General features: G+C 37.5%; 1 protein-coding gene across 1 annotated transcript in view; it reads left to right on the forward strand.

The window, feature by feature from the left end:
• Nucleotides 1-12,632, forward strand: part of LOC115215643 (bifunctional peptidase and arginyl-hydroxylase JMJD5) — a 32,426-nt gene that overhangs the window by 9,472 nt on the left and 10,322 nt on the right. The window contains exons 4-6 of the mRNA XM_029784893.2: nucleotides 1,924-1,970; nucleotides 5,322-5,414; nucleotides 9,443-9,616. Of these exons, the coding sequence (XP_029640753.1) occupies nucleotides 1,924-1,970; nucleotides 5,322-5,414; nucleotides 9,443-9,616 (314 nt within the window). The remainder of the gene's footprint in view (nucleotides 1-1,923; nucleotides 1,971-5,321; nucleotides 5,415-9,442; nucleotides 9,617-12,632) is intronic.

Below are 12,632 nucleotides of genomic sequence, written 5' to 3' on the forward strand. Positions count from 1 at the left end.
AGTTACTAGTGTCGCCTGACTTGCATCCGTGTCAGTGACACGTAAAAGCACCAACCGATCGTGGCCGTTTACCAGCCCGCTCTGGCTCCTGTGCCGGTGACACGTAAAAAACACCCACTACACTCTTGGAGTGGTTGGTGTTAGGAAGGGCATCCAGCTGTAGAAACACTGCCAAATCAAGCTGAAGCCTGGTGCAGCCTCCATGGCTTACCAAACCCCGGTTGAACCGTCCAACACATGCCAGCATGGAAAACGGACGTTAAATAATGATGGTGGTGATGATATATATATATATATATTCAGTACCTGCTGTGGGAAGATTGGTGTTATGAAGGGCATCCAGCCATAAAAGCCATGCCAAAACAGACACAGTAGCCTGGGGTAGTCTTCAACCTGGCCAGCTCCTGTCAAACCGTCCAACTCTTACCTGCATGGTGAGTGGACGTTAAACGATGATTGTGATGATGATACATATGTGTATATATATATCACTATCATCGTTTAACATCCGTTTTTCATGCTAGCATGGGTTGGATGGTTCTACCGGGTGTCTAGGAAGCCAGGAGGCTGCACCAGGCTCCAGTCTGATCTGGCAGTGTTTCTACAGCTGGATGCCCTTCCTAACACTAACCACTCTGTGAGTGTAGCGGGTGCTTTTTACGTGCCGCCGGCACAGAGTCCAGCGGAGGCTGGCAATGGCCACAATCGATTGGTACTTTTTACATGCCACTGGCACAGCAGGTCACCCTACGATGCAAGGTAAGCACAGTAGGTCGGCCTATAATCCAAGGATCTAAGGTAAGCGGACAGATGAATTAGACTTATTGATATGTAGATGTCCGCTTGCTGTACATGGTACAATCATGGTTGTTGTTGTTATTATTATTATTATTATTATTATTATTATTATTATTATTATTATTAATATTAATTTTATTGACTTTTTGTAGGGTTATATATTTTAATGAACTGAACTGTTTTTTTATATATATATGTCTGCTTTAAATTTAAATGTGAGTGTACATGTATTTCCTTGATGTTAGTTATGGAACCAGGAGTCCAATATGGAAAATAACTGTGTTTGTTAATGTATACTGATATATTTTGTTTATATTGTATTATTGTATTAATGTGTATATATATATATGTGTAGAATTATGAGTGTCTATGCACACATTTTTATATTTTATATTTTTATATTTATATGTAAATTTTTTTCACACTTATATTAAATTCTCTGAAGAGGCCGTGATACATCCTTGTTAATGTCTCATTTATACCTGCTTTATATGGCTAATAGGTTAAATGAGACATACTTGTCCTCATGGCCGAAACAGCTGTCAGATATGATGTAATTGTATTTTATATTTCTATTTCCATGTCTAGTTATATTTACAATATATTATGTATAATGTCTTTGCTGTTATGTAATGGTGTAATAAAGTATTGATTGGGTATTATCTGATGGTTGATGATTGATTGATTTAAGTATGTTTCTCCAATTTCTCATTTTGTGTGTATATATATATATATATTATATATATATATATATATTATATATATATATATACACACATATATATATACATACACACATATATATATAATATATACACACACACACACACATATATATATATATATATATATATATATATCAATCTATGCATGTATATATATACATATATATATATATATATATATATATAGTCCAACCCATGCTAGCATGGAAAGCGGATGCTAAATGATGATGATGATATATATATATATATATATGTTGAGCAGTTAGTATTTTTGTATGAAAACATAATGAAACACTTACACACACACACACACACACACGTGTTTATGCTTATGTACATAAATACACATTCAGACATAGTCCACCAATATGTCTAACATAAGAATCATTTCTCCCTGTAGATCCAACTGAACACCTATGGCTCATATTCAAATATTGATGTCGACAGGTAATTAAAATTCTAAAATATTCTTTACAATATTTATTAATGATTTCCTTGCACATATAGACTCTTAATTGAATTATTTCTTTGTAGTACCATAAATTTGTATAGAGCTTCTAAAAATTATTATCAGATTTGAAATATCATACAGTTCGGATCTTTTCGGATTGAACAGCAATTTTTAAAATAATTTCTAGGTAACTAAAAAATTTTAAACTTCGTATATTGGTAGAATGTGTTTATAAAACATCTTTTTCTCTTGGCTTTATTGAGAAAATTCTATAGTTTGTAAGATATTTGTTGTTTTTTTTTCTTCAATTTTTGCAATTTCAACCAATCGATGACGTCCATTGAGGTAAAAAGCATTCTGTGCCGTATGAATATGTCCCTCGTTTAAGAAACAGATTGGGTTTATTTACATTTGTGAAGAAAAAAAGATACCCTTCCCCCCACCCCTAACCCTAACCCTAAAAGAGATTGAAATGCAATAGATCGATTCTAGGGTCATAATTATGGGTGACAATTTCATGTGACACCGCTAGAAAAAACTGCTGTTCAAACCAAAAAGATCCTACAGTTCTTAAATTTGGCATATGAGGGAGTCTATCTTTTGTACATTCCTGGTGTTTAACGAACCTGCACATCTAACACATGTAAAGACTACTTTCTCCATTAGTCATCCAGTGATACCACTTCACCTCTTATGTGCCTATAGCTTTCACTGGGTACACCTTATGAAGTTTCTCTTGACACCTTTTCTACATACTGAGCAGGGCCATCTCCCTGAAGGGATCTGCGATTTGTCTGTTTTCCTACTTAGCAATACTTTGATCTTTACTAAATTAACTCTAAGGCCCTTTGATTGTAGACCTTGCTTCCACACCTGAAATTTCTTCTCTAGTTCTGGTAGTGATTCAGCAATAAAAACAAGATTGTCAGCATAGAGGAGCTCTCAGGGGCAGCCTCAGTTATAGCTTGGATGGCCATGATAAATAAGAAGGGGCTAAGAACAACTGAACTCTGGTGGACTTCTACTTGTACACTAAACCCCTTGCTATACTCATTGGTTACTCTGACCTCACTAACAGCATGTGAGAGCTGTACATTGCTTGTACAGCTCTCACTAACCACTCATCTATTCCTAGCTTCTGCATTGCCCACAAATAAAAGAGCAGGGTAGAATTATTAATAATCTTTTCTACTGGAGGCACAAGGCCTCAAATTCGTTGGGTGGGGACTAGTCGATTATATTGACCCCAGTGTTTCACTGGTACTTAATTTATCAACCCCGAAAGGATGAAAGGCAAAGTTGACCTTGGCAGAATAGAATTAGTAATAATGAAGAATTTAGTTATAATTTTGTTCTTATTAAGTTGCTGTTAGGAACATAAATTAATTCTAAGTTTTGGTGGAAGATTTTAATTCTGAACTTTTGAAAACAAGACATTTGCAGTATAGAGCCAGGCACAGTTTCAGGTGGGTTGGTATGAGAAGGGTGGCCGTGTGGTAAGTAGCTTGCATACCGACCACATGTGTTCTGGGTTCAGTCCCACTGCATTACACCTTGGGAAAGTGTCTTCTACTGTAGCCTTGGGCTGACTAAAGCCTTGTGAGTGGATTTGGTAGACGGAAACTGATAGAAAACTGTTGTGTATATGACTGGGCATGATGAAGCCTTCCAGCTTCACAGACCCCAGTTGACCCGTCCAACCCATGCTAGCATGGAAAGCGGACGCTAAATGATGATGATGATGATATATATATATATATACAAAATGAGAAAATGGAGAAACATACTTAAATTAATCAATCATCAACCATGAGATAATACCCAATCAATACTTTATTACACCATTACATAACAGCAATAACATTATACATAATATATTGCAAATATAATTAATATATATATATATATATATATATATATATATATATATAATATATATATATATATATATATGTATATATATAATAGGCGCAGGAGTGGCTGTGTGGTAAGTAGCTTGCTTACCAACCACATGATTCTGGGTTCAGTCCCACTGCGTAGCACCTTGGGCAAGTGTCTTCTACTATAGCCTTGTGAGTGGATTTGGTAGACAGAAACTGAAAGAAGCCCGTCATATATATATATATATATACATATATATATATATATATATATGTATGTGTGTGTGCCTGTGTTTGTCCCCGTCAACATCGCTTGACAACTGATGCTGGTGTGTTTACGTCCCTGTAACTTAGTGGTTTGGCAAAAGAGGCAGCGAGCTGGCAGAAACGTTAGCACGCTGGGTGAAATGCTTAGCGGTATTTCGTCTGCGTTACGTTGTGAGTTCGAATTCTGCCGAGGTCGACTTTGCCTTTCATCTTTTCGGGGTTGATAAATTGAGTACCAGTTACGCACTGGGGTCGATGTAATTGACTTAATACCTATGTCTGTCCTTGTTTGTCCCCTCTGTGTTTAACCCCTTGTGGGTAATAAAGAAATAGGTTTGGCAAAAGAGACCGATAGAATAAGTACTAGGCTTACAAAGAATAAGCCCTGGGGTCGATTTGCTCAACTAAAAGCGGTGCTCCAGCATGGTCACAGTCAAATGACTGAACCAAGTAAAATAGTAAAGAGTATAAGCATACGTATATAAATATATTTGACATCATCATCATCATCATCATCTTCATTGATGTAGTCACCGTTTGAACACCTGTTTTGTTCCTGTTGACATAAGGGTTTCAGTATACTAGTTTGTCACATTAGTCAATAAATACCAATTTCTAATTCAACTTTCTTGTCCAACACTCTGACATGATGTAATTACAATTGCAATTAACTTCCCAGCCCTTGTGTTTGTCTTTCATGAGAAATTAAGTTTTATGAGCTATTTCTATTAAAAAAAAGAAAGAAGCATTTTAATAACATCACCATCATCATCATCATCGTCATCGTCATCATCATCGTTTAACGTCCGTTTTCCATGCTGGCATGGGTTGGACGATTTGTAAAAATATATGTGTATATATATATATATATTTGCTTACTAACTGTTATTTCAGTCCTTCTGCATGGCATCTTGGGCAAGTGTCTTTTGCTATAGCCCTAGGTCAACCAATGCCTTGTGAATGCATTGCATTTGCTAGAGGGAAACTAAAAGAAGACTATTGTGTGAGTGTGTGTGTATGTGTGTGCATTCATATGAGTGTGTGTGTGTGTGCATTCATATGAGTGTGTGTGTGTGTGTGTGTGTGTGTGTGTGCATGTTTACATCTGCCTCTAATCCTCTAACCTACCACTACAACTCCTTTTAATTAACTTTGTTTCTGAAACAAATCAATTAATTGTGTTCCATTTTATCTTTTCAGAATGGATTACACACAATACCCTGAACTGGCTGAGATTGAGTATCACCTTGGCAACATGACTGCAGGGGACTGTCTTTACATCCCCTACCTTTGGTTAGTTCTTGTTATTTTTTTTTATTACACACATGTGAGTGAGAACACTTTGAGATATTTTTGTATCTAACATATGTCAGATACTGCGAGCGCTGCTTCTGATTGGTCAATCCATGGTGATGACCCGAGGTCACGGTGACGGCACTACTTTTGTCATTCATAAGTTACAACTAAACTTTCAATCTGTGTTATGTATTTCTTGAACGTGAACTTGAATGTTAACAAAATGTTAAACAGTCATCAGTTATCAGTCATTTCACCTGAAAACTTAGCGCTATAAAGTCGGACTATCTTCCTGCGGCATGACATCTTTTACAGTTACACATTGTGACGTCACTGACGTGAAATCAAGCTGTATTCATGCGCGCTTCAACACGATGTGAAGAATTTAGTTTTATTGGGTTAATAAAATATGATCGTTTATTCGTGTGTAATGAACAAAATACCAAACTCATTCCCTATGGATACCGTATTTATTACAACTCGTGGCTTGTAAACATACCTAACTCGCTTTCGCTCATTAGATACATTTACAAGCCACTCGTCGTAATAAATACGGTATCCATAGGGAACTCGTTTGGTATTCTCTATTTACTACATCTAACATGGTAGTAGAATGTAACCCTATCTGTTGTGCCAGCATGGAGAGTGAACATTAAACTGATGATGATTATGGCATCTGTCCTAGTGGAGCGCTAAGAGCACCATCCGAGCATGATCGTTGCCAGAGCAGCAAACTGGCTTCCGTGCCAGTGGCACGTAAAAAGCACCATTCAAGCGTGATCGTTACCACTGTTGCCTTACTGGCACTTGTGCTGGTGGCTCGGGAAAAAACATTCAAGCGAAGTTGTTGCCAGTGCCGCTGGACTGGCTCCTGTGCAGGTGGCACGTAAAAAACACCATTTGAGCGTGGCCGTTGCCAGTACCGCCTGACTGGCCCTCGTGCCAGTGGAACATAAAAGCACCCACTACACTCTCGGAGTGGTTGGCGTTAGGAAGGGCATCCAGCTGCAGAAACTCTGCCAGATCAGATTGGAGCCTGGTGCAGCCATCTGGTTCGCCAGTCTTCTGTCAAATCATTCAACCCATGGAAAGCGGACATTAAACAATGATGATGATGATAATGATGATGATAATGATACATGCTTGATGAAAATGAAGATGCTGGAAAATACATCTCATTAAAGCTAAAAGGAGGATGCTGCATCTCTTACCCATCATCATCATTTAACATTCGTGTTGTATATGCATATATATATATAAATGCAGAAAACAAAGCAGGTTAATTTAAATCAATTCATTCTTTCCTTGTTAATTAATCTTCATAATTTTACTCAATGTTCATCACAGTCTTTATGTCTTCATCCTACAAATATTTACATATAAACATGACTACATTATTTGTATGCATGTACATTAGAACATAAGACAATGCAGTGATTTCTAAATACATTGTTATATTTCATATCTTTTAAAGGCATATGAATAACAAATGTGTGTCTGTGTGCGTGTCAATTTGCTGAAACGTCAAGCTGAGTAAATTCACTGTCTTCCATACATCCAGGTTTGTCCTTTTAGGTGCTGGTGCCACTTAAAAAGCCCCTGTACTGCTGCTGCATTAATGCACCTGTGTTGGTAATGCATAAATGCACTCATGATGGTGACATGTAAAAAGCACCCAGCCCACTCTGTTAAGTGGATGGCACCAGGAAGGGCATCCAGCTGTAGAAACCATGCCATAACAGACAGTTGGAGTTTGGACAGCTCCCTGCTAGCCAGCTCTGTGTCAAACCATCCAACCCATGCCAGCATGGAAAGCAGATGCTAAACGATGATAATGGTAGTAGTGCACTAGACTGTAATGTGAAGGATTGGCCTGGGCAAGGCTTTAAATTACATCTGGTAGTGGGGCTCTGGTTTAGGAATCCAAGGTTTTGAGGAGTGTGGAGCCACCTGAGCCCAGAGCAGTAACACCTGTCTGGGTCCCAGTTATTGGTTAATTAGCATGTCACAGAACTACCTCTGAAAGAAGGTCACTCACAGACACCCTAATGCACCCAGGCTGGTTGAGGGCTCTTTCAGCTCATTAGATGCTCAGCTAAGAGAAAGTAACTCCATATGAGGGAGTGCCAAAAAATTCCTGGCTTTAAGGTTATCACGAAAGGCCTGGTTGGAGGCCCAGCCTTCCAAGTTCCTTTAAAGGGCTTCGAAAAACTGAAGGACCGCTGCAATAAGTATGAATCTGAGAGGGGAGATATGTTGAATTAAATCATTCTTAATTGATTCCCCTGTATTTTCTTTTACCCAAGGCCAAGAACTTTTCAGCAGCCCTTCATACAAATCTTGCATTCTGATAACTAATGATCTTATGGCTCTTGTTGTAACAAACCAATTCAAATCTGAAGAACAAGAGAGTGGGGCTGGCTCTGCACAAACCATGCCTACTGTATATAGTATGTAATGATATTCATCGTGCAGGTTGTTCAGCAAGCCAAGACATTAGCACCAGCACCATAACACCTTCTTCATAAGTCCAAGGTGATAGGGATATAGGCAATGGGGACAGGTAGGGGATGCTATTGTAGCTTTGACCCTGCATACAGAGGAGCATGTGGGTGATGGTCACCTCAGGGTGACGGTCGTTTTTCGCAGTCCTTCACTGGGCAGCTATGTCTTGCTGCATGTTCATTTATTGATGCAATGCGAGAGTCCATCACTATGAATGAAAATGCACAGTATTGTAGTGGGACACTAAACCATACTGGCCAAGTACTATACTGTCTGTGTTTCACAATTATCAGACCTACTTTTATTCACAGTAAACCTGACAGAGAAGCCACTCCACCAGAATTCATACTTAACAACCAGTAATAGAGTTCAGGATTTATCTCTTTGTGATTACAGATAAAACCCTGATAAGACTATCACTCTTCATATCCTTCTCACTCACTCACTCTCTCTCTCTCTCTCTCCTCCCACTCTCTCTGGGTTGATAAAATATATATATCAGATATGCTGTTTCGCTGAACTACGAAAAATAAGTGACACCCATATTTAGCTTTGTGCCATGTCAGGCCAAACATAGAAACTTTAGGTCAACTTCCAGATACCTTTAGGTCATCCTTAGCATCTCAATTTGTGGAAAATATGTTGTGTGTTTTATATTCCAATGTAGAGGCAACACAGGTGAGTAGATTCAGCACCAGACTAGTGACTGATAGGTCTGAAGTTCAAGTACACTGTCTTGAAAATAAGAATATTTTTTGAATAACGGTTGGTGATATGTAAAAGGCACCTGAGTCAGTGACACATAAAAGGCATCTACTATATTCTTAGAGTGGTTGGCGTTAGGAAGGGTATCCGGCTGTAGAAACCAAGCCAAAATCAGACCTGAGCATGGCGCAGTTCTCCAGCTTACCAGTTCCAGTCGAACCATTGAACCCATGCAAACACAGAAAACAGATGCTAAATGATGATGATGATGGTGGTGAAGAGGCACAAAAATAACAACCAATAAACAGATGCAAAAACAATGAACATAAACACCACATAACGGCATATATAAATATATTCACCAAACTGAGTTGTAACAGTTCTCACCTGAAGATCCCTGAGGCATGAAACTCTAGTCATGCAATAAATATTGAGTTTTAATAAATCACACACTCTACATGTATTAAGCACTCTTCTCTCATTTGTTCAACATGTATATGCATATAGTGGTCTCAATGATAATGATACGAAACCACAATGATATTTTGGTCATTGACTGATGAGGAAAACTTAGCTGTGAATATTCTGTGTATTGTGTCTTTGTCTATATTCTCTATTCATTAAGTTTTCATCTTGTTTCCTGTTAGCTTTGCTGTCATCTAACTTTTTCTCCTTGTTGTGTTCCGTCTGTTCAATCCTTGATATATATATATATATATGTATACATATACACACACACACACACACACATACATACATACATATACACACACTTTTACAAACACTTATATTCAAAATATTGTTTTGTATATCAGGATCCACCAGGTTCGTTCTTATGGAAGCAATCTGGCTGTCAATGTCTGGTGGAATAATTCCAAAAATCACCTCATTGATGTCAACAAATGCTTGAAAGAGTGTAGACATGATCTCAGTTTGGCAGATGTGAGCTTTTCCTTTAAAGAGGATGACGATGATCTGAGCAACTTTCAGTGAGTATGTCTTTTGTTGGTTCTTGTAAGGGATTAACTCTAATATCAATCACACTGATTCTGAAATATTTTAACCTGATTATTGACAGCTAATCCTGTAAGTATTCTTGAAACAGATCTTGAAATATTTTACACAAACTTTTAACAGCTTTCCATGACATATACTGTATTTTAGCGTGTATAATTTGTCAAAAATTAGGTTAAAAAATATTGGATTTTCTTATACATGGATAGTATTAGAATCCCTTACAAAACCTTTTTTCCAAATTTTAAGTCCAAAAGTTAGGGGGTTCCTTATATACTAGGGTTCCTTATACATGTTCAAATATGGCATTTTTGCTTACTGTAAATCCTCAAGTATAGTCTGCCCTTGAGTATAATACGCAGGGGATTTTTAGGGGGCTGTACCTCTGAAAAACCTAAACCTTGTGTATAATACGCACCCCTTCTCTAACTTGAGTCAAGGAGGTCTATATAACATCTTTGGTTTGTAAAAATGTATACGGTAACGTCCTTTATTATTGTATATATAACATAATGCAAATGTGTAGCTTTTGTGTGCATTTTGTTTGCAGAAAATAAAGAAATAACAGTAATGACATTTAATAAATGTTGCTTACTGCAATTTATGGATGATTCTTTTATGACTTTATTGCTTTCAGGCTTAGCTTAAGGTATTTTCGCGCCCGACATCACAAAATGTGTCTGAATAAACATTGCCAGACAGCAAATAGAGACACGGACATTGCTTAGAAAATAATTTTCATTTTTAACCTCGTATATAGTACACACTAGTGATTTTGACCTTTAAATTTTAGGGAAAAAATGCAGATTATATTCGAGGATTTACGGTATGTCATAAAAAATTATTATCATTGAGAAATGTGAGATAAATTGTTTTTAGCAGAGGACCTCAAATTAGATAAAGCTATAAATAATAAGATTTAAACATTAGGATTTAAAAACCTTTGGATGGAAAAAATTCAAAAGCTGCTTGAAAATGTGGATTCAAGTTCCATGGGTAATTTTGAGTTCTTCCATCCAAACAGTATTTACACACTATCATTTATAGCTTTGCTTTCTTTGAGTTCCACCTTTTAAAATTATTCATTTATATATCCTTGGGATTTTTTTGGTTTGAACGGCAGTTTTTAACATAATTTCTAGGTAACTAAAAATTTTAAACTTTGTATACTGGTAGAATGTGTTTATAAAACATCTTTTTCTCTTGGCTTTATTGAGAAAATTCTATAGTTTGTAAGATATTTGTTGTCTTTTTTCTTCAATTTCTGCAATTTCAACCAATCAATTACGTCTATTGAGGTAAAATCATTCTGTGCCGTATGAATATGTCCCTCGTTTAAGAAAATGATTGGGTTTATTTACATTTGTGAAGAAAAAAAAATACCCTTCCTCCACCCCTAACCCTAACCCTAACTAACCCTAACTCTAAAACAGATTGAAATGCAATAGATCGATACTAGGGTCATAATTATGGGTGACAATTTCATATGACACCGCTAGAAAAAACTACTGTTCAAACCGAAAAGATCCCATCCTTGTTACAAATTCAGAATATTTTTACATTGGTTTTTGAGAACAAATTATTGTTAATGGCAGGCAACTATGTACAAGATGTTTGGGCTCAATTTGATGATTTATTACATCGCCTTTATCTTGAGAACAACTATTAAGCAGTATTGGGAAACGGTCAATGGCATTGGAGAGCATGAAGATTAAAGTTGCAGTTGAGAAAAAGTTAGCTGGGAAGTAGCTTGCTTACCAACCACATGGTTCAGGGTTCAGTCCTACTGCGTGGCACCCTGGGCAAATATCTTCTACTGTAGCCTCAGGCCGACCAAAGCCTTGTGAGTGGATTTGGTAGATGGAAACTGAAAGAAGCCCGTCGTATATATGTATATATATATATATATGTATTTGTGTGAATATGTTTGAGTGTCTGTGTTTGTCCTCCCAACCCCAACATTTCTTGACAACCGATGCTGGTGTGTTTACGTCCCTGTAACTTAGCTGTTCGGCAAAAGAGACCGATAGAATAAGTACTAGGCTTACAAAGAATAAGTCCTGGGGTCGATTTTTCTCGACTAAAGTCGGTGCTCCAGCATGGCCACAGTCAAATAACCGAAACAAGTAAAAGAGTGATGCAAAGAGCTGGAAGCCATCTGAATATTAGAAAAGAGTTGCCTGTATGATGATTTGTGTCAGATGTCTAAAGGCCAACACTATGACTGCTGCTCATTGTTCTGTAAAGGCTGTAAGATGTGACACGGACGTCATGAAAACCAAGCTTCCCCAAAATGTGATGGTGTTTGGGTGCGTCTCCAGTGAGGGTAATGTCATGCTGCCCCACATCTTTGAACAGGCCTTTTTTTTTAGGATCAATTTTTAGGGTCTTGTCAGGTCAGGTCTGTTGTATGCAGCATCGGATCCTACTACTGGTAAACTGTAAACCAGTACAACCTGTGTCAGTGGGGTAGAAAGGGCTCCCTTAGCCGTAGTGAAGGCAATCTATCTAGGGAGATAACCTTACAATAAATCACTCGGTCCGTAGCTTAGAAATACTGGGTTGACGTCCAGCGGGAACAGCTTTGTTTCATGGAGGAGGAAAGATCTTCTTTAGTACTTGGTTGTACAATGCTTTCCAATGTGTGTAGTAGTGGCGCGCGCACACATTATTAGCCATTTGAAAAGACTATGGTCTTGACCACGGTCGAACAATGATGATGATGATTGGCTCAATTCAGACAGCTATGTGAAACTGCTAAAAACTGTGGTCAATCTCTGGTTGGAGAGGGTTACCCCCAATTCCCCCAGTTGTAATCCCTTGGATTACTATGCATTAGCCAGCCATTCAAAACTACACAGTCTTTTTTTTTTTTTTTCTTTTACACAACTGATTTTATTTTAAAATTATACCAGTGTTTTTGAACTGTAGACAGACTCCCTATCAATTCAGGTTAATTAGATCCCTCTTTGCATCTGTTGGACTAAACCT

This window comes from Octopus sinensis, linkage group LG9 (genome assembly GCF_006345805.1).
Source record: "Octopus sinensis linkage group LG9, ASM634580v1, whole genome shotgun sequence".
In the NCBI taxonomy this organism is placed as follows: domain Eukaryota; kingdom Metazoa; phylum Mollusca; class Cephalopoda; order Octopoda; family Octopodidae; genus Octopus; species Octopus sinensis.